The sequence below is a fragment of the Acanthochromis polyacanthus genome, chromosome 4 (assembly GCF_021347895.1).
Source record: "Acanthochromis polyacanthus isolate Apoly-LR-REF ecotype Palm Island chromosome 4, KAUST_Apoly_ChrSc, whole genome shotgun sequence".
NCBI classification, from domain to species: Eukaryota; Metazoa; Chordata; class Actinopteri; family Pomacentridae; genus Acanthochromis; species Acanthochromis polyacanthus.
The window spans coordinates 11,484,562-11,507,839 of NC_067116.1; the positions used below are offsets into that span (position 1 = coordinate 11,484,562).

Here is a 23,278-nt window from a genome sequence, read left to right on the forward strand (position 1 = left end):
TCAAATATAAAACAGGTCAGACTTTGTTCAAAGCCTGGAATAAGTTGTTACCAAGTAACATCCAAACGATGTTCATGGTTAGAGAGGGAGCATACAACTTAAGAGGAAAGTGTATTTTTAAACAACCGACCATTCATTCAACTCTGAAAAGTATGTACATCTCGTTTTGTGGTGTAAAACTGTGGAATAATCTGGATGAGGACTTAAAAAGGTGCATTAACTTAAATCAATTTAAAAGTAATTACAAAAAAACACTCTTGTTCAGCTATACAGAACTGGACAGCTAATGTTACATTATATACACACGTGGACAAAATTGTTGGTACCCCTCAGTTAAAGAAGGAAAAACCCACAATTCTCACTGAAATCACTTGAAACTCACAAAAGTAACAATAAATAAAAATTTATTGAAAATTAAATAATCAAAAACAGCCATTACTTTTCAATTGTTGATTAACATAATTATTTAAAAAAACAAACTAATGAAACAGGCCTGGACAAAAATGATGGTACCTCTATAAAAGATTGAAAACTATTTGACCAGAGTGACATGATTAACTCAGGTGTGTCATTTAATTGACATCACAGGTGTTTCCAAACTCATAATCAGTCAGTCTGCCTATTTAAAGGGAGACAAGTAGTCACCCTGCTGTTTGGTGAAAAGGTGTGTATCACACTGAACATGGACAACGGAAAGCGAAGGAGAGAATTGTCCCAGGACATCCGAAAAAAAATGATAGACAAACATCTTAAAGGTAAAGGCTATAAGACCATCTCTAAACAGCTTGAAGTTCCTGTGACAACAGTGGCTCATATTATTCAGAAGTTCAAGACCCACGGGACAGTAGCCAACCTCCCTGGACGTGGCCGCAAGAGGAAAATTGATGACAAATTGAAGAGACGGATTGTTCGAATTGTATCCAAAGAGCCCAGAGCAACCTCCAAAGACATTAAAGGTGAACTCCAAGGCCAAGGTACATCAGTGTCAGATCGCACCATTCGTCGTTGTTTGAGCCAAAGTGGACTTCATGGGAGACGACCAAGGAGGACACCACTGCTGAAAAAAACTCATAAAAAAGCGAGACTGAAATTTGCAAAAATGCATGTTGACAAGCCACGAAGCTTCTGGGAGAATGTCCTTTGGACAGATGAGACTAAACTGGAGCTTTTTGGTAAGGCACATCAACTCTATGTTCATAGACTCAAAAACCAAGCATACGAAGAAAAGAACACTGTCCCTACGGTGAAACATGGAGAAGGCTCAGTAATGTTTTGGGGCTGCTTTGCTGCATCTGGCACAGGGTGTCTTGAAAGTGTGCAAGGTACGATGAAATCTGAAGACTATCAAGGCATTCTGGAGAGAAATGTGCTGCCTAGTGTCAGAAAGCTTGGTCTCAGTCGCAGGTCATGGGTCTTCCAACAGGACAATGATCCAAAACACACAGCCAAAAACACCCAAGAATGGCTGAGAGAAAAGCGTTGGACTATTCTAAAGTGGCCTTCTATGAGCCCAGATCTGAATCCCATTGAACATATGTGGAAGGAGCTGAAACATGCCATTTGGAGAAGACACCCATCAAACCTGAGACAACTGGAGCTGTTTGCTCATGAGGAGTGGGCCAAAATACCTGTTGACAGCTGCAGAACGCTCATTGACAAATACAGAAATCGTTTAATTGCAGTGATTGCCTCAAAAGGTTGTGCAACAAAATATTAAGTTATGGGTACCATCATTTTTGTCCAGCCCTATTTCATTAGTTTGTTTTTTAAATAATTATGTTAATCAACAATTCAAAAGTGATGGCTGATTTTGATTATTTAATTTTCAATAAATTTTTATTTATTGTTACTTTTGTGAGTTTCAAGTGATTTCAGTGAGAATTGTGGGTTTTTCCTTCTTTAACTGAGGGGTACCAACAATTTTGTCCACGTGTGTATATATATATATTTTTTTTTAATTTTCTTTTTTTTGAGAATTTATTTTAATCAGGGTTCTATTTTTATGAAAATTGAATGTTTTAATCTTCTAAGATCATATGGATTATGAATTATGTATCATGTATCTTGAAATTATGTGATGGCGTAAGAGGGGGGTTATCCTTTTGAATCCAATCTGAAAGGGAATTTTACTTAAGAAATTTTTCTTGGACCTGTACCGGGTGGTTGGCCCATCACGAACAACATGCAGTGTGCTGCATGTGCTACTGAGTTCAGTGCTTTAAGGTACGGAAGCACTGTGTTCAGATGAGTCCAGATGGTGCATTGATGGAACAGAGAGACACCACTCCATTTTTAGTGTGAGCCACACCTATATGGAGAGTGACCTATTGGTGGGAATCACCAAAATGTACTGCTTGAATCTCATTTGCATGTTTACATTTATAGTTTTCTGCAAAATTAATTTGTAAGGCAATAACATCTTCTCTCATGGTTTCCTTCAGGGCCCTGAGAGCAGAATACTGATGAATGATGTTGTGGATGTGCTTTCCCATTTTTTTGTTAAGTTGCTCTGAAAAATCATCCAGCAGTGTCTGTATAGTCCCATGGACTTTTTCCTTGATTGTGGGATGAACTTTGAAAATTTCTTTTGTTTCCATATTTTTTTAATCTTCTCCCTCTCTTTAACCTTCCTTCTCCATTCAAACCACCAGGTTTGTTAACCTGCATCAAAGTCAGAGGTTGGCAATTCCTTGGCCTTGCAGTCAGGGCACTCCCTGTACATGCATAACTTTATTTAATTAAACATTTCGAAATACCAGTCCTTGATGTAAAGTTGATGTCAAATTTTGCCATTTTTTGTGCGTGATAAATGGCTGCCATTCGTACATAACGACTCCAGTCCGAACCAAATTTTAAACACTTACTGACCCTTCCTACGTGGACACATTGACAGTGAAATTTTGACAATCGGCGTTACAGTGCCCCCGACAGAATCGAAATAACATCTGTATGGGGGGTAAAATTATTATTTTGTCAGAAATGAATGAAATTTGGGTGACTACTCCTTCATGTGGTCCCAATCAAAAAAGCAAATGGTAACCATGTTGTAATTTCAACGGTGTTGCCGTGGCAATGGCTAAAGTTCCCCATGTTATTCTAATGGGCCCAAGTGAAAAGTCTCCCATTATATTAAATTTACCTGTTACCATGGAAACGTCCCAAATTTGACACATAAATTCTGACACACATGCAGGTGAAAAACGTCAATGGTATCAATGCAGTATTTTGGACGGTGTTGCCCTGGTGATGGCCAACATGTCACATATTGTCATAATGCAGCAATGAATGAGCATGGCTCCTGTTTGCTGCTGTTTGCACATTTGTAAATATTTTGCTGAAATTTTGACGTATGCTCGCCAGAGAAAAACGGGGAGGGTCAGGTCGGCGGCCGGCGAGGGCCTTTTGACGCCGCTTGCGGCTTTAATTCGGCCCGAGCCCCTGGCCAGCCCAGGGCGAAGGGCCTATTGTTTATGCAACACAGACAACGACTAGTCGAGCGTGCAGCGCTCGACCACGGACATTCACACACTCAAACACGCAAAAATGACATGTCGAGCACACAGCGCTCGATCAGGGACATGGGCCGACATGTCCACACAAACACATACAGCGACATGCACTCACACACACATGCACAAACACAAAAACATACACACACACTCTCACACACGAAAATGACTTGTCGAGGGCCCAGCGCTCGACCATGGACATTCACACTCTCAAACACCTCACATACGCATCGGGCTTGTCGAGACCTTTCCGAAAATATATAATATGAAGGCGAAATACGGGCGAAAAAAAAATTGCATATTGTTCTTGCAAAAAATATTATTTCTTTATCATTTCTTTCCTCTTCTTCTTCTGCTCTTTAAACTGGAATTTGGCCCCCTAAACATGCTCGAAAACTCACTAAATTTTGCACAAAATTCAGTTCCGGTGAAATTTTTTTTAAAATATGCGTTTCAAAATTGGGACTTAAAAATTAGCTCGACAGCGCCACCTGCAAAAATCAAAATGCATTGCGTCAATAGGAGGGGGTCCGACATCAACTTTATCATACAGCCACCAAATTCGGCACACACATGCGTCTTGTCGGGACAAACAAAAAATATTGTTATGACCCCATCCTCAGACAAACAGGAAGGCAGCTATTTGGGATTGAAATTTCAAAAATGCTGAGTCACCATTTTTGAGGACGTCATACAAAATGTCCGTTTTGATCGCGCGCTTCTCCAAATGAGCTGAAATTTGTTGAACACCATCTACACAAGTAGACAATTAAAAGTTATCCAAATTGTAAAATTTCATGTCACGGTTTCCGTGTGGCAACGCCGCAAAGTTGATGTCAAATTTTGCCATTTTTTGTGCGTGATAAATGGCTGCCATTTGTACATAACTACTCCAATCCGAACCAAATTTTAAACACTCATTAACCCTTCCGACCTGGACACATTGACAGTGAAATTTTGACAATCAGCATTACAGCGCCCCCTACAGAATCAAAATAATATCTGTATGGGGACTAAAATTATTAGTTTGTCAGAAATGAAGGAAACTTGGGTGACTATTTCTTCATGTGGTCCCGATCAAAAAATCAAATTGTAACCATGTTGTAATTTTAATGGTGTTGCCGTGGCGATGGCTGAAGTTCCCCATGTTATTCTACGGGCCCAAGTGAAAAATCTCCCATCGTCACCGTTTTCCAGGACATCGTACAAAATGTTCCTTTTGATCGCGTGCTTCTCCAAATGAGTTGAAATTTGGTGGACACCATCTAAACAAGTAGACAATTAAAAGTTATCCAAATCGTAAAATTTCATGTCACGGTTTCCGCGTGGTAACGCCACAAAGTTGATGTCAAATTTTGCCATTTTTTGTGCGTGATAAATGGCTGCCATTCGTGCATAATGACTCCAATCCGAACCAAATTTTAAACACTCATTAACCCTTCCTACCTGGACACATTGACAGTGAAATTTTGACAATCGGCATTACAGCGCCCCCTACAGAATCAAAATAATATCTGTATGGGGACCAAAATTATTAGTTTGTCAGAAATGAAGGAAATTTGGGTGACTATTTCTTCATGTGGTCCCGATCAAAAAATCAAATTGTAACCATGTTGTAATTTTAACGGTGTTGCCGTGGCGATGGCTGAAGTTCCCCATGTTATTCTACGGGCCCAAGTGAAAAATCTCCCATCGTCACCGTTTTCCAGGACATCGTACAAAATGTTCCTTTTGATCGCGTGCTTCTCCAAATGAGTTGAAATTTGGTGGACACCATCTACACAAGTAGACAATTAAAAGTTATCCAAATCATAAAATTTCATGTCACGGTTTCCGCGTGGTAACGCCGCAAAGTTGATGTCAAATTTTGCCATTTTTGTGCGTGATAAATGGCTGCCATTCGTACATAACGACTCCAATCCGAACCAAATTTTAAACACTTATTGACCCTTCCTACCTGGACATATTGACAGTGAAATTTTGACAATCAGCATTACAGCGCCCCCTACAGAATCAAAATAATATCTGTATGGGGACTAAAATTATTAGTTTGTCAGAAATGAAGGAAATTTGGGTGACTATTTCTTCATGTGGTCCCGATCAAAAAATCAAATTGTAACCATGTTGTAATTTTAACGGTGTTGCCGTGGCGATGGCTGAAGTTCCCCATGTTATTCTACGGGCCCAAGTGAAAAATCTCCCATCGTCACCGTTTTCCAGGACATCGTACAAAATGTTCCTTTTGATCGCGTGCTTCTCCAAATGAGTTGAAATTTGGTGGACACCATCTAAACAAGTAGACAATTAAAAGTTATCCAAATCGTAAAATTTCATGTCACGGTTTCCGCGTGGTAACGCCGCAAAGTTGATGTCAAATTTTGCCATTTTTTGTGCGTGATAAATGGCTGCCATTCGTGCATAATGACTCCAATCCGAACCAAATTTTAAACACTCATTAACCCTTCCTACCTGGACACATTGACAGTGAAATTTTGACAATCGGCATTACAGCGCCCCCTACAGAATCAAAATAATATCTGTATGGGGACCAAAATTATTAGTTTGTCAGAAATGAAGGAAATTTGGGTGACTATTTCTTCATGTGGTCCCGATCAAAAAATCAAATTGTAACCATGTTGTAATTTTAACGGTGTTGCCGTGGCGATGGCTGAAGTTCCCCATGTTATTCTACGGGCCCAAGTGAAAAATCTCCCATCGTCACCGTTTTCCAGGACATCGTACAAAATGTTCCTTTTGATCGCGTGCTTCTCCAAATGAGTTGAAATTTGGTGGACACCATCTAAACAAGTAGACAATTAAAAGTTATCCAAATCATAAAATTTCATGACACGGTTTCCGCGTGGTAACGCCGCAAAGTTGATGTCAAATTTTGCCATTTTTTGTGCGTGATAAATGGCTGCCATTCGTACATAACGACTCCAATCCGAACCAAATTTTAAACACTTATTGACCCTTCCTACCTGGACATATTGACAGTGAAATTTTGACAATCAGCATTACAGCGCTCCCTACATAATCAAACTAAAATCTGCATGGGGAGTAAAATTATTAGTTTGTCAGAAATGAAGGAAATTTGGGTGACTATTTCTTCATGTGGTCCCGATCAAAAAATCAAATTGTAACCATGTTGTAATTGTAACGGTGTTGCCGTGGCGATGGCTGAAGTTCCCCATGTTATTCTACGGGCCCAAGTGAAAAATCTCCCATCGTCACCGTTTTCCAGGACATCGTACAAAATGTTCCTTTTGATCGCGTGCTTCTCCAAATGAGTTGAAATTTGGTGGACACCATCTAAACAAGTAGACAATTAAAAGTTATCCAAATCGTAAAATTTCATGTCACGGTTTCCGCGTGGTAACGCCGCAAAGTTGATGTCAAATTTTGCCATTTTTTGTGCGTGATAAATGGCTGCCATTCGTGCATAATGACTCCAATCCGAACCAAATTTTAAACACTCATTAACCCTTCCTACCTGGACACATTGACAGTGAAATTTTGACAATCGGCATTACAGCGCCCCCTACAGAATCAAAATAATATCTGTATGGGGACCAAAATTATTAGTTTGTCAGAAATGAAGGAAATTTGGGTGACTATTTCTTCATGTGGTCCCGATCAAAAAATCAAATTGTAACCATGTTGTAATTTTAACGGTGTTGCCGTGGCGATGGCTGAAGTTCCCCATGTTATTCTACGGGCCCAAGTGAAAAATCTCCCATCGTCACCGTTTTCCAGGACATCGTACAAAATGTTCCTTTTGATCGCGTGCTTCTCCAAATGAGTTGAAATTTGGTGGACACCATCTAAACAAGTAGACAATTAAAAGTTATCCAAATCATAAAATTTCATGACACGGTTTCCGCGTGGTAACGCCGCAAAGTTGATGTCAAATTTTGCCATTTTTTGTGCGTGATAAATGGCTGCCATTCGTACATAACGACTCCAATCCGAACCAAATTTTAAACACTTATTGACCCTTCCTACCTGGACATATTGACAGTGAAATTTTGACAATCAGCATTACAGCGCTCCCTACATAATCAAACTAAAATCTGCATGGGGAGTAAAATTATTAGTTTGTCAGAAATGAAGGAAATTTGGGTGACTATTTCTTCATGTGGTCCCGATCAAAAAATCAAATTGTAACCATGTTGTAATTGTAACGGTGTTGCCGTGGCGATGGCTGAAGTTCCCCATGTTATTCTACGGGCCCAAGTGAAAAATCTCCCATCGTCACCGTTTTCCAGGACATCGTACAAAATGTTCCTTTTGATCGCGTGCTTCTCCAAATGAGTTGAAATTTGGTGGACACCATCTAAACAAGTAGACAATTAAAGGTTATCCAAATCGTAAAATTTCATGTCACGGTTTCCGCGTGGTAACGCTGCAAAGTTGATGTCAAATTTTGCCATTTTTTGTGCGTGATAAATGGCTGCCATTCGTACATAACGACTCCAATCCGAACCAAATTTTAAACACTTACTGACCCTTCCTACCTGGACATATTGACAGTGAAATTTTGACAATCAGCATTACAGCGCTCCCTACATAATCAAACTAAAATCTGCATGGGGAGTAAAATTATTAGTTTGTCAGAAATGAATGAAATTTGGGTGACTATTTCTTCATGTGGTTCCGATCAAAAAAGCAAATGGTAACCAAGCTGTAATTTTAATGGTGTTGCCGTGGCGATGGCTGAAGTTCCCCATGTTATTCTAATGGGCCCAAGTGAAAAATCTCCGTTTATATTCAATTTACCTGTTACCATGGAAACGTCCCAAATTTGACACATAAATTCTGACACACATGCAGGTGAAAAATGTCAATGGTGTCCATGCAGTATTTTGGACGGTGTTGCTGTGGCAATGGCCAACATGTCACATAGTGTCATGATGCAGCAATGAATGAGCATGGCTCTTGTTTGCTGCTGTTTGCACATTTGTAACTATCTTGATGAAATTTTGATGTACGCTGGCCAGAAAAAAATGGGGCGGGTCAGGTCGGCGGCCGGCGAGGGCCTTTTGACGCAGCTTGCGGCTTTAATTGTTATTATTATTGTTATTATTATTGTTATTGGTGTTGTTTTATTATTATTATTGTTGTTGTTATTGTTGTTGTTTTATTATTATTAGTAGTAGTAATAGTAGTAGTGGTTGTAGTAGTAATATGTTACATCTGAAACAAAATCTTCATTTTCTGTGCATCTTTGGTCTTCCCTGTGTCTAGCAGAGACAGTGATCTGTGGCCAAAGCCAGTGAAGGACGTGCTGCTCTCCCAAAGAGTTATAACTATCCCCTGACTAAAAAAAAAAAAAAAGATAGAAAGTTCCAAATCTGCACTTTGGTCATCTCTCCTCTGTGTATTTCCAGAATACTCCACTCTCTTACTATGAACACAGAGACTGGGGGCGTGTCTGTGCGGCCCCTCCCCGTCAGAGCATCTCTGTCACTCAGCTCCAAGTTTCTCAGTCACCTTTGGGGAAATCCAGTTCGCGTTTTTACTCCAGAGAACGCCAGGTTTGTGAAAATCTGGTCCACATTTTCCTTCCTACACCAAGCATCACTCCAAGCGTCTGTGTTTCTCAGCCAGGCGCTTTTAGGGAGAGAGGACCATAGATATATACAAACACTAGATGGCTCATGAGCGCTGTCAGCCTATGGGGAGCAACGTCGCCACATGGCGGCCATCTTGGGACAGGGCTGCTCGATCACTCATAACATTAAAGTCAATGGAGCATGGATTTTAAAATCACTGTAGATTGCTCAATTTTCAACCGATTTTACAACAGCTTCGTTTGTTATAAACGTCAGAGATGTACTTCTTTTACTGCTTACATAAGAATAATTAAAACCATTGAATTCATATAATAATGAACACAGATATCAGCTTTTTTCAGCATAAATGCATGTAAATGTAATTTTAATATTTAGCATTGCACTTTTTTATTACTATCAGCTTTCTAATGCACAGATAAAAACAAAGCTCAACCAAAATCAATGCACAACAAAAAGAGATGATGTCTTTTCTTTTCATGAACCTGGTGCCTACATTACCCACAATGCATTTCGGCTGCAGGCTAACTAATCCAGGCATAGATGTATACAAACAATAAGTCTAAGGTCTCAATCAAAGTCTCTTAACAAGCAAATAAATACAACCCAACCACAAAGAATGTAATTTCGCCTAAAGATTCGGTTCTCAAAAAACGTTGGTCTCAGGAAAACCTAATAATTGAAAATCAGATTGTGAGTGACACCATCTTCAATGTGAGTAGCCAGGCAGAAAAGACACACAACTATGCCGCATTTTTCAAAACGAAAAGCTGCGATTTCGGAATTGAGCCCGAATCATAGCCACGTTAATAAGGTTTGTAATAAACTAAACCGTTTGTAAATCAATCAAGAATTGAGCGAGTTATGAGTATTAAAGTGAGGAAATCATCCACCTTACCATTGACTACAGTACAGTGCGCCAGAGCAGTCCCCTGTCCTAAGATGGCCGCCAAGTGACGACGCCGCCGACTCCGTTTCGAGACATCTAGCGTTTGTATATATCTATGGAGAGGACTCTCTGCTGAGTCCAAAGTTCAAAGTTTCGCCATGCATAAAAGACGCTGGAAATATGCTCGGGTGAAGTTCGGTAAAAAATGTGGCATTAATTATTCATCATATCTCTGGTTTTACTTGGCCGATCAAAATGATTAAAAAAACTGGTAGAAAGTTCAAAATCTGCACTTCCAGCACACGTTTAAAGGGAGAATCGCTGATGCTTCATTTTCCTGCTTTGTTTTGATTACAGCGGCGCAACAATATTTATGCGCCCGTGCGTAAATCGGGATGTGAGGGTTAATAAAAAACACAAACATTCGATTAGCTCAACAAAAGAGGAAATAAACATAGCACAGCCCAATCAAAATATGAGGGCTTTCTAACACAGCTGCCCCCGACTATCGACATAGACAGCCAAATCCAGGTAGAAAGAGCACATAAGCAGGTGAATGTTCATCTGTAGTCTTTTGGAGCTGGACAAGACATGCTACTGGACGATGTATGTTCTGTCCTTCACCTGAACAGCAGCAGTCCGGATGCGTCAATCTGCTCCAAGATAGGTACGGGTGACCTTGCCAACTGGCCACATAGCCCATGGAAACTGGGGGTCAACAATGAGCACCACCTGATCTAAAGAGATGCTTTGCTGATTTGTTATCCATTTCTGTCTCTCTTGCATGCTGGGTAGGTAATGGCTAACAAACGTAGTCCAAAAATGGTTTATAAGGATTTAACTATGCCTCCATCTGCAATTTCCCAGTGTTGCTGGAGTCATAGAAGACTGGGGAGAGTGATGCGTCATAGCATCCCATTAGCAGCATGTGAAGTGTGATGGGATCTAGATTTGCTGTATCTGAGGAGACATAGCCGAGACGCTTGGCATTCAGGATGCCCTCAGTTTCTATGAGAACAGTGCGGAGGACAGTTTCACGCACCGTCTGCTCCCTTAGCACAACTTTAAGGGCAGTCTTTGCTGATTTTACTTCCCTCTCCCATGATCCACCAAAGTGGGGAGCACTCGGTGGGTTTAAGCAAAACTTAATCTGCTGTTGTGCTAGTTGCTGCCTTAGGGTTGTCACTTGTGCACAATGCCCCATCACTTCTCAGTCCTGCGACCGATCTTCACAGCAAACGGGCCAAAGCAGTCTACACCAGTTGAGTAGAAAGGTGGTGTATACAAGCGCAGACGAGCTGGTGGTAAGTCAGCCATCTGAGGCATAGAAGGATTGGCACGCCACGACTGGTACTGCATACAGGTGCTCTGATACCTCCTGACTGTTTCTCTACCACTCAGGACCCAGAATCTCCGAAGAAGCTTGGCAAGTACCCTCTCTGACCCAGGGTGAAAGAGGGTCTCATCAAAGTTCTGGATGATTAGCTTAGTCAGCAAGTGTTTGGGATCCAGCAGAATGGGGTGAATGAAGTTCAGCTGCAGATGCTCTGCTCTTCGCAGCCCTCCCCCGACTCTTATGAGTCCTGTCTCTTTATCGTACTCAGGAGACAAACAGCTCAGATGACTGTTGGTTGGTAGGGGTCGGTCAGACATGAGTGCCTTTAGCTCATCTGGGAATGGCTCGGCTTGGGCCTGCCTGAGAAGAGCATTCTCTGCTGTGTTGTAATCAGCTGCTTCACTTGGTGAGTTTGAGCTGAGTCATACTTCAGTCCCCACATCGAAGTTCCTGAAAGCAAAGAAGGTCAAGGTGCTCTGGGATTGGCCAGCCCAGTCACCAGACATGAACATTATTGAGCATGTCTGGGGTAAGATGAAGGAGGAGGCTTGGAAGATGACACCAAAGAATCTTGAAGAACTCTGGGAGTCCTGCAAGACTGTTTTCTTTGCCATTTCAGATGACTTCATCAATAAGTTATTTGAGTCATTGATGAGATGTATGGATGCAGTTCTCCAAGCTCATGTGAGTGATACTCGATATAAATTCTTCTTTGCAAGGCACCATGACTTTATGTTCTGATGTTTTTTTTGTAGCGTATTTGTGTATTCAAAATAAAGTATATGTATAATTTCTACTTTGTTTTTGTTTGCAACAATACTTTTGTCCAAGCAAAATCCGACCTTTCTGTTCTAATTAAATGATAAAATTGAATGAATGATACAAAACTTTATTTTGGTATAATAAATACAATCTAGAGAGCTTTGCCATTCATATGAGCCATTTCTGATTCCAATTGATCTACAAGTCTACTACAAGTCAAGTTGTTATTTGTTGTTAAGATAAGGGACAAGACTTTTGTCAAGGACTGTAGGCTACTACACAATGTAAAACATGATCAAAATGAGGTAGCTCCATGAGATTATGCCGAGGTCTGACCTGTTAGAACAATGTTTTTATATTTCATCTTAAGCTGCTGCCACATGCGCTTCTCCCCCGCGGGATTGCACCTAAATGAAATAACTTAATAGGCTACCATTCAAACAATTTTCCCCTGTAATTTTACTGCGATTGCAAAGGACTACATTTAAACTTACGCATTGACCTGGGTAGCAATGTTTTCCCATGCTGTCTCCCTCTCTTTTGCAACTGCAGTGGTGTTGCACTTCTTTCTAAAAACGTGTTCAGACTCGCCATATGAGTGCATTAAGATTTCCAATTCAAGTGGTGTAAAAAACCCAGCCCTCCGCTTCCCCATTGCCATGGTAACTCGTCGAATCGGTGCTCCATTGATGCTGGCTTTTTAGAGTTGTGGTGCACACACTTAACTCCAGGTGAAACTACTCCAAGTTGATTAAACCAACTCAAATCAGCTGTTCTGGAACCGAAAACTCAGAGTTTCCTATCTCAGAGTAAATCAACTCAGAGTTCAGGGTTACACTCAGGGTTTGTTGAACTGGACCCCAGGATAGTGATACCTCCGTCCATTGAACACAAGGAGTCTTCATAGTCACGAGATCTTAAACCAGGGGAACACACGTTAGACAGTTGTTGTTGTTTTTTTACCACGTTCATCAAAACACCTAATGAAGGAATATGTTTGGGAAAAATTCTGTTCATCCCTTCATTAGAATTATAGAGACTTGGACAGCGAATGTCAAGGAACATTAAAGCTGTCTTCATGGTACATTGTGGTCTAACAGTTTATAGGGACACTATGTTGATTTTCTGTTTATTTTGTTACCTAAAGCATAAATAAGGCTTAAGAGGCTGGCTCTGTGGTTGATGCCTATCAATCTATCTCTCTATGTATACTCTGGAGGGCTGTTTTTTTTTTTTGGAGGGGGGATTTTGACTTTAACTCAGTTGTTGTTATGTTTCCTTCAGGGCATCCTGCTTTTGCACTCTCTGTCAAAGCCACTCCTGTTTTTTTTATATTGTTTTTTAAAAATATTGTTAATATTGTTTATTTTTATTGTTGTTTCGAAAACAACAAAACTGCAAAATCAATTTTCGTTTTACGAAAGAGAGACATAAGAATAATATGTCGAAATAAATGTGGAGATCCAACAAATCCATTATTAAAATTGTTGAAATTTCACTACATAGTAGATTATAGCATTCAGCAAGTTATGTATGAAGCTCCTGAAAAAACTCTACCAATAAATGTCCAGAACAGATTTACAAAAAGAGAAAGTAAGTGTAACTTAAAAGGAGCGGAGATCTTCATCAAACCAAGATTTAGGACAAAATCTTGTTTTGATGCACAACAAATTCTAATCACATCTTGTAAATAAACATGCACATGAAAATAGAATTTCTCAGGCCGTCCTGGTGGTGGCGCTGTGGCAGAGAGGCCCCATCACTCTCACAGGCTGCCCCTCTTTAATGCACCCTCCTCTGCTGCTATGACTTGTTCTCTTTCTATTGGTCGCTTTCACAGGCGCTTCCTCTACGTCATCCGCGTGGTTTACGGATGTTGGAGGGTCGTCGCTCCTCTGACTGTAAACTCACACACGTTTCTGGTCGGTTTTGACAGCAGCCTGTGAACACTCCGTCGGTCAAACATGGCCCAGTGTGCCGAGCCCGCTACCGTCAGCTCCACGGTGAACAGAGAGCTGAAGAGGGAGAGGAAGGTGGCCGTTATCACCGGCATCACCGGACAGGTAACGTTAATGAAGCACTCAGCCGGTGTCCACGTTAGCTGCTTTGTGGGATGAACTCGTTCAAAGCCAAAATCACTAAAATACACTTTCCCTTGGTTTTCCATTGGCACAGTTTTTGTCGCTGCTACTTCTGAACACACATTCCATGTTGTTGTTTGAGACTGTGCGCTTTTGTTGGAAGCAGCTGGTGTCAGTTACACTTGTCAGGTGCTGACAATCCCACAGAGTCGCTGTGAAACCTGAACGTCATCTTCTGCACGTCTTGTGTCTGTGGCTTTGTTGATGAGCCACACCTTTTTGAAATGGCGCTGAAAATAAGCCTGAAGGTAGAATTAGCTTTCCACCTCATGTTTCACTGGAAAAATGTAGATTTTCCTAAATCTCCTTCCTCTTACATGTCAGGGATTCAAGGATATTTATTGTCAATGCATTTCTGCAGTGAAACGTTGGGACTTCCAAAAACAAAAACAACATAGTATAGCAAAACAACAAACAGCTGTACAAAAAGTATTATTCACTACCAGGCAAAAGTTTGGACTCGCCCTTAATTTTCCAATATTTTTGTCAAAACAACCCAATTAACAGCTAACTTTAGCAATTTGTTATTTCTGATTATTGCAAGAACATTCATGCGTATGCTATGAACAAAATTTAATCAAGTATGGCACTCAAGTAGGGATATTTCTAAGCATTTGATAATGAAAGCATTACTAGAAGGTTCAGGTAACAACATTACCCTATCTTTTGTTTGGTTAAAACACTTAAAATATCTTTACAAAGGGTTGCATGTCCCCTGTAGTAACTATGCCATCCCAATAGAATGTTTTTCACACCTTGATTCACAGTTCTTTACTTTGTTCAGAAATATTTTGTGTTAGCTTTTTGAGTTGATATTAAAGACTGACAATTTCTGGAAAGAATAATAATAATTTAAATTAAAGCTGCGAGCAGCGTTGGACGGGTCCTCGCATCCTTGCTGGTTGGCGACCCCAGGCATGTCCACCAGGCAATGCTGCGACAAAGTGTATTTAGGCTCATGGATGTAACGAGGACTGGATTCTGAGCACTCAGGTCAAATTTCAGACAGATTGGAGCATGTACAGACTATTTTTGCAGCACTTTGTGTCCATCCACCAGGTGGCACTATGTCTGTGACTGTATAGTGGTCTATGAAACTCATCAGGCCTGGACTCTGATCAAACATGTAAAGTTTGAGGTCGATTACAGCATGTACAGGGGATTTACACAAGACGTCCTGCTTCATGGCGTAACATTAAAGTTCAGTTGGCCGCCATGGCCATGCCCTTTGAGTTTTGTGAACAATTTTCGCAAATATGCAACCTGAAGGCGTTTCTTATATATTTTCCCAAATTCAGGTGTTTTGGAGTTATTGCCAGTGACAAATGAATTGTTGAAAATGACCAAAAACACCAAAAATCTGACATTTAATTCAAAATGGCTGACTTTCTGTTGTGTTTAGAGAATGACTCCAAGAGACTTTTTTGCTTGCACTGATGTGCTACATATGCATGCCAAATTTCATCGTCATAGGTGAAAGTCTGTGTGGAGGCTATTTTTTAAATTCTTTTAGGGGGCGCTATGGTAGATGCTGTGAATGTATTTTGGCCAATAAATGTGATCAGGACAGGACTGTGTTTAATCATGTGAGGTCTGAGGTAGATTGGAGCATGCAGAGGATAGTTCGGTAGCACTTGATGTTTCATGGCGAACCATCAAAATTCTGGAGGTCGCCATGTCCACACCCTTTGACTCTGCAAGAATCTTTTAATAACTTTTGATCATAACATCGTGTTGTATATCCTGGCAAAATTTCAGCTCTCTAGACCTTAACCCCGAGGAGGAGTTCGCTCTCAAAAATGAAAAAAATACAGAAATTTTATCCACTTAATTCAAAATGGCGGACTTCCTGTTGAGTTTAGGGGATGGCTCCAAGAGGCTTTTTTGTGTGTCCTGGTGTGCTCTATAGGCCTCCCAAATTTTGTGGATGCAGGTGAAACATGCTGCCGGGGCTGTTTGTTAAACATACTGCAGGGGGCGCTATAGCACATGCCCTGCAGAGATGCATACAGTGTTATTCCTTGAGACGACTGTGATGTGTGTGTAAATTTTGGTGAGCTGTTGAACATTCTAAGCCTGTCAAAAAGTACTTTGTTTGTCACAAAAACAACGCGTTGCCACGGCAACAGCATTTCATCAAATATCAAAATCTTCACACTGTGGTATTGTCTGGGGGTGAAGAATTAGCTGACCAATTTTCAGAATGATATGACAAAGTTTGGAGCAATGGTGTGTGCAAATGTAATTTCTAAACTGCTTGTTACCAAGAGGTGGCGCTATGACTTTTTCTAAATTTTTCAGTGTGGATGTCCTCAAACTGGTTCTGGTGTCCAGCACATGAAGTTTGGGGCAGATAGGATCCTTTGCAGCTGAGATATGAACACTTCAATTTTCATGGCGAAACATCAAACTTTGCCGTCCCGCCACAGACACGCCTTTTCATCACACGTCACCATTTTTTCTGTGCTTCATCATCAATGTGTTCAGGCTTATGTCACAACATCTGAGGTGAATCTGAGCAACAGGCTAAGAATAGCACATGAAAGTCTAAAAAATGTCAAATTCTTGATACCACAAGGTGGCGCTGTGACTGTGAATGAATCTTGCTGTATGGATGTCATCGAGGCAGGTCTGTGATCATACATGTAAAGTTTCATTCAGATCGGAGCATGTTCAGGAGAGTTAGACAGCATTTCCTGTTTCATGGCGAAGGATCAAATTTCGACAGGCCGCCACGACCACACCCTTTAACTATGGAGGAAGATTTTGATAACTTTTTCTCAGGAAGGTCTGCTGTATGTACTGGCAAAATTTCAGATCGCTCAGACTTTTCCCCTAGGAGGAGTTCATCATAGATTTTGTACAGTTAACGCATGATGGCGCACTTCCTGTTGGGTGTAGAGCATGGCTGTGATTGACTTTTTTGTGTTTCCTGATGTGCTGCATATGTCTCCCAAATTTTTTAGCTCTCGGCCAAATTCCCTCCGAGTTGGCCTAATACCACTTTTTAAAATTTTGTAGGGGGCGCTATGGAGCCATTTTGTCATACACTACCACAATTCCTTTAGAATATAAAATTTTTCACCAGTTCTGGTGTGTTTACAAATTTTCATGAGTTTTTGAGCATGTTTAGGCCCTCAAAAATGCAGTTGTTCTGAGAGACAAATAATAATTAAAGCTGCGAGCAGCGTTGGACGGGTCCTCGCATACTTGCTGGTCGGCGACCCCAAGCCTTTCCACCAGGCAATGCTACGACTGAGAGTATATGTAGGCCCACAAATGTCACAAAGGCTGGATTCTGAGCACACAGGTCAAATTTCAGGCAGATCGGAGCATGTACAGGCTATTTATGCAGCACTTTCTGTCCATCCACCAGGTGGCGCTATCTCTGTGACTGTATGTTGGTCTATGAAACTCATCAGGACTGGACTCTGATCAAACATGTAAAGTTTGAGGCAGATTGCAGCGTGTACAGGGCATTTACACAAGACGTCCTGCTTCATGGCGTAACATTAAAGTTCAGCTGCCCGCCATGGCCACGTCCTTTGAGTTTTGTGAACAATTTTCGCAAATATGCAACCTGAAGGCGTTTCTTATATATTTTCCCAAATTCAGGTGTTTTGGAGTTTTTGCCAGTGACAAATGAATTGTTGAAAATGACCAAAAACACCAAAAATCTGACATTTAATTCAAAATGGTTGACTTTCTGTTGTGTTTAGAGAATGACTCCAAGAGACTTTTTTGCTTGCACTGATGTGCTACATATGCATGCCAAATTTCATAGTCATAGGTGAAAGTCTGTGTGGAGGCTATTTTTTAAATTCTTTTAGGGGGCGCTATGGTAGATGCTGTGAATGTATTTTGGCCAATAAATGTGATCAGGACAGGACTGTGTTTAATCATGTGAGGTCTGAGGTAGATTGGAGCATGCAGAGGATAGTTAGGTAGCACTTGATGTTTCATGGCGAACCATCAAAATTCTGGAGGTCGCCATGTCCACACCCTTTGACTCTGCAAGAATCTTTTAATAACTTTTGATCATAACATCGTGTTGTATATCCTGGCAAAATTTCAGCTCTCCAGACCTTAACCCCGAGAAGGAGTTCGCTCTCAAAAATGAAAAAAATACAGAAATTTTATCCACTTAATTCAAAATGGCGGACTTCCTGTTGAGTTTAGGGGATGGCTCCAAGAGGCTTTTTTGTGTGTCCTGGTGTGCTCTATAGGCCTCCCAAATTTTGTGGATGTAGGTGAAACATGCTGCGGGGGCTGTTTATTAAACATACTGCAGGGGGCGCTATAGCACATGCCCTGCAGAGATGCATACAGTGTTATTCCTTGAGACGACTGTGATGTGTGTGTAAATTTTGGTGAGCTGTTGAACATTCTAAGCCTGTCAAAAAGTACTTTGTTTGTCACAAAAACAACGCGTTGCCACGGCAACAGTATTTCATCAAATATCAAAATCTTCACACTGTGGTATTGTCTGGGGGTGAAGAATTAGCTGACCAATTTTCAGAATGATATGACAAAGTTTGGAGCAATGGTGTGTGCAAATGTAATTTCTAAACTGCTGGTTACCAAGAGGTGGCGCTATGACTTTTTCTAAATTTTTCAGTGTGGATGTCCTCAAACTGGTTCTGGTGTCCAGCACATGAAGTTTGGGGCAGATAGGATCCTTTGCAGCTGAGATATGAACACTTCAATTTTCATGGCGAAACATCAAAGTTTGCCGTCCCGCCACAGACACGCCTTTTCATCACACGTCACCATTTTTTCTGTGCTTCATCATCAATGTGTTCAGGCTTATGTCACAACATCTGAGGTGAATCTGAGCAACAGGCTAAGAATAGTACTTGAAAGTGTAAAAAATGTCAAATTCTTGATACCACAAGGTGGCGCTGTGACTGTGAATGAATCTTGCTGTATGGATGTCATCGAGGCAGGTCTGTGATCATACATGTAAAGTTTCATTCAGATCGGAGCATGTTCAGGAGAGTTAGACAGCATTTCCTGTTTCATGGCGAAGGATCAAATTTCGACAGGCCGCCACGACCACACCCTTTAACTATGGAGGAAGATTTTGATAACTTTTTCTCAGGAAGGTCTGCTGTATGTACTGGCAAAATTTCAGATCGCTCAGACTTTTCCCCTAGGAGGAGTTCATCATAGATTTTGTACAGTTAACGCATGATGGCGCACTTCCTGTTGGGTGTAGAGCATGGCTGTGATTGACTTTTTTGTGTTTCCTGATGTGCTGCATATGCCTCCCAAATTTTTTAGCTCTCGGCCAAATTCCCTCCGAGTTGGCCTAATACCACTTTTTAAAATTTTGTAGGGGGCGCTATGGAGCCATTTTGCCACACACCTCCACATGCCCTACCAAATATGAAATTTTTCGCCAGTTCTGATGTGTGTGCAAATTTTCATGACTTTTCGAGCATGTTCAGGCCCTGAAAAATGCAGTTGTTTTGGCAGAATAATAATAATAATAAAAAACCCTAAGGTTCCAATAGGGTCCTTCGGCACCGTTGGTGCTCGGACCCTAATAATAAACCGTAGGGTTCCAATAGGGTCCTACGGCACCGTTGGTGCCTTGGACAGCCGGTGCCCTTGCACCGCCTGTCCTCGGCACCTCGGTGCTCGGACCCTAATAATAATAATAATAATAAACCGTAGGGTTTCAATAGGGTCCTACGGCACCGTTGGTGCCTTGGACAGCCGGTGCCCTTGCACCGCCTGTCCTCGGCACCTTGGTGCTCGGACCCTAATAAACCGTAGGGTTTCAATAGGGTCCTTCGGCACCGTTGGTGCTCGGACCCTAATAATAATAAAAAGAAACCGAGCAAATACAATAGGGTCTCGCCAGCTCCGCTGGCTCGGTCCCTAATAATAATAACAATAATAATAATAATAATAATTAAAGCTGCAAGCAGCATTGGGCGGGACCTCGCCCGTCCCCCCCGTGCCGTCCGCAAGCAAGTGCCATCCGTGACCGAAGATGAAAGCCAGAGGAGTTCCTCTGCCGGAATATTGTACGGTTTCGGACGAGATAATGTTCAAAGGTTTTGCATATTTTGGTGTATAGCGCCCCCTAGATTGAAGATGGCTCAAATCGGGCAGACAGGTTTTCATAGAGCTCGAGCCGACGAACGCGTGTGTGGTGGTTGCGTGTCTCTACAACATTCCTGTGCAGAGAGCTGAGGTTATTTGTGATTTTTGAAATTTTCGTGTCCCTTGGTGGCGCTATAGAGTTTATTCAGAATTTGTTTTCAGAATATTGAAATTTTCGCATGACCCGATGTGCGTGCCAAATTTCATAAAAAGTTATGCACGTTTAGGGGGTCAAATTAAGGGAAACGTGCGGGGAATAATAATAATAATTAAAGCTGCGAGCAGCATTGAACGGGTCCTCGCATCCTTGCTGGTGGGCGACCCCAAGCATGTCCACCAGGCAATGCTGCGACAAAGTGTATTTAGGCTCATGGATGTAACGAGGACTGGATTCTGAGCACTCAGGTCAAATTTCAGACAGATTGGAGCATGTACAGACTATTTTTGCAGCACTTTGTGTCCATCCACCAGGTGGCACTATGTCTGTGACTCTATAGTGGTCTATGAAACTCATCAGGACTGGACTCTGATCAAACATGAAAAGTTTGAGGTAGATTACAGCATGTACAGGGGATTTACACAAGACGTCCTGCTTCATGGCGTAACATTAAAGTTCAGTTGGCCGCCATGGCCATGCCCTTTGAGTTTTGTGAACAATTTTCGCAAATATGCAACCTGAAGGCGTTTCTTATATATTTTCCCAAATTCAGGTGTTTTGGAGTTATTGCTAGTGAGAAATGAATTGTTGAAAATGACCAAAAACACCAAAAATCTGACATTTAATTCAAAATGGCTGACTTTCTGTTGTGTTTAGAGAATGACTCCAAGAGACTTTTTTGCTTGCACTGATGTGCTACATATGCATGCCAAATTTCATAGTCATAGGTGAAAGTCTGTGTGGAGGCTATTTTTTAAATTCTTTTAGGGGGCGCTATGGTAGATGCTGTGAATGTATTTTGGCCAATAAATGTGATCAGGACAGAACTGTGTTTAATCATGTGAGGTCTGAGGTAGATTGGAGCATGCAGAGGATAGTTAGGTAGCACTTGATGTTTCATGGCGAACCATCAAAATTCTGGAGGTCGCCATGTCCACACCCTTTGACTCTGCAAGAATCTTTTAATAACTTTTCATCATAACATCGTGTTGTATATCCTGGCAAAATTTCAGCTCTCTCGACCTTAACCCCGAGGAGGAGTTCGCTCTCAAAAATGAAAAAAATACAGAAATTTTATCCACTTAATTCAAAATGGCGGACTTCCTGTTGAGTTTAGGGGATGGCTCCAAGAGGCTTTTTTGTGTGTCCTGGTGTGCTCTATAGGCCTCCCAAATTTTGTGGATGTAGGTGAAACATGCTGCGGGGGCTGTTTATTAAACATACTGCAGGGGGCGCTATAGCACATGCCCTGCAGAGATGCATACAGTGTTATTCCTTGAGACGACTGTGATGTGTGTGTAAATTTTGATGAGCTGTTGAACATTCTAAGCCTGTCAAAAAGTACTTTGTTTGTCACAAAAACAACGCGTTGCCACGGCAACAGCATTTCATCAAATATCAAAATCTTCACACTGTGGTATTGTCTGGGGGTTAAGAATCAGCTGACCAATTTTCAGAATGATATGACAAAGTTTGGAGCAATGATGTGTGCAAATGTAATTTCTAAACTGCTTGTTACCAAGAGGTGGCGCTATGACTTTTTCTAAATTTTTCAGTGTGGATGTCCTCAAACTGGTTCTGGTGTCCAGCACATGAAGTTTGGGGCAGATAGGATCCTTTGCAGCTGAGATATGAACACTTCAATTTTCATGGCGAAACATCAAACTTTGCCGTCCCGCCACAGACACGCCTTTTCATCACACGTCACCATTTTTTCTGTGCTTCATCATCAATGTGTTCAGGCTTATGTCACAACATCTGAGGTGAATCTGAGCAACAGGCTAAGAATAGTACATGAAAGTCTAAAAAATGTCAAATTCTTGATACCACAAGGTGGCGCTGTGACTGTGAATGAATCTTGCTGTATGGATGTCATCGAGGCAGGTCTGTGATCATACATGTAAAGTTTCATTCAGATCGGAGCATGTTCAGGAGAGTTAGACAGCATTTCCTGTTTCATGGCGAAAGATCAAATTTCGACAGGCCGCCACGACCACACCCTTTAACTATGGAGGAAGATTTTGATAACTTTTTCTCAGGAAGGTCTGCTGTATGTACTGGCAAAATTTCAGATCGCTCAGACTTTTCCCCTAGGAGGAGTTCATCATAGATTTTGTACAGTTAACGCATGATGGCGCACTTCCTGTTGGGTGTAGAGCATGGCTGTGATTGACTTTTTTGTGTTTCCTGATGTGCTGCATATGCCTCCCAAATTTTTTAGCTCCAGACCAAATTCCCTCCGAGTTGGCCTAATACCACTTTTTAAAATTTTGTAGGGGGCGCTATGGAGCCATTTTGCCACACACCTCCACATGCCCTAAAAAATATGAAATTTTTCGCCAGTTCTGATGTGTGTGCAAATTTTCATGACTTTTCGAGCATGTTTAGGCCCTCAAAAATGCAGTTGTTCTGAGAGACAAATAATAATAATAATAATAATTAAAGCTGCGAGCAGCGTTGAACGGGTCCTCGCATCCTTGCTGGTCGGCGACCCCAAGCATCTCCACCAGGCAATGCTACGACTGAGAGTGTATTTAGGCCCACGAATGTCACAAAGGCTGGATTCTGAGCACACAGGTCAAATTTCAGGCAGATTGGAGCATGTACAGGCTATTTATGCAGCACTTTCTGTCCATCCACCAGGTGGCGCTATCTCTGTTACTGTATATTGGTCGATGAAACTCATAAGGACCGGTCTCTGATCAAACATTTCCAGTCTCAGGCAAATTGCAGCATTTACAGGGGATTTACATAAGATGTCCTGCTTTCATGGCGTAACATTGTCGTTCAGTTGGCC

General features: G+C 41.4%; 1 protein-coding gene across 5 annotated transcripts in view; it reads left to right on the forward strand.

Moving 5' to 3' along the window:
• The first annotated feature begins 13,904 nt into the window (after positions 1-13,904).
• gmds (GDP-mannose 4,6-dehydratase) overlaps positions 13,905-23,278 on the forward strand; it is a 351,858-nt gene continuing 342,484 nt past the window's right edge. For 2 of the 5 annotated variants that reach the window (XM_051947330.1, XM_051947328.1), the window contains exon 1: positions 13,905-14,132. In XM_051947330.1, coding sequence (XP_051803290.1) covers positions 14,034-14,132 — 99 coding nt within the window. In that variant the 5' untranslated portion in view covers positions 13,905-14,033. The remainder of the gene's footprint in view (positions 14,133-23,278) is intronic. The other 3 variants (XR_007941420.1, XR_007941421.1, XM_051947329.1) reach the window with 2 other exon arrangements.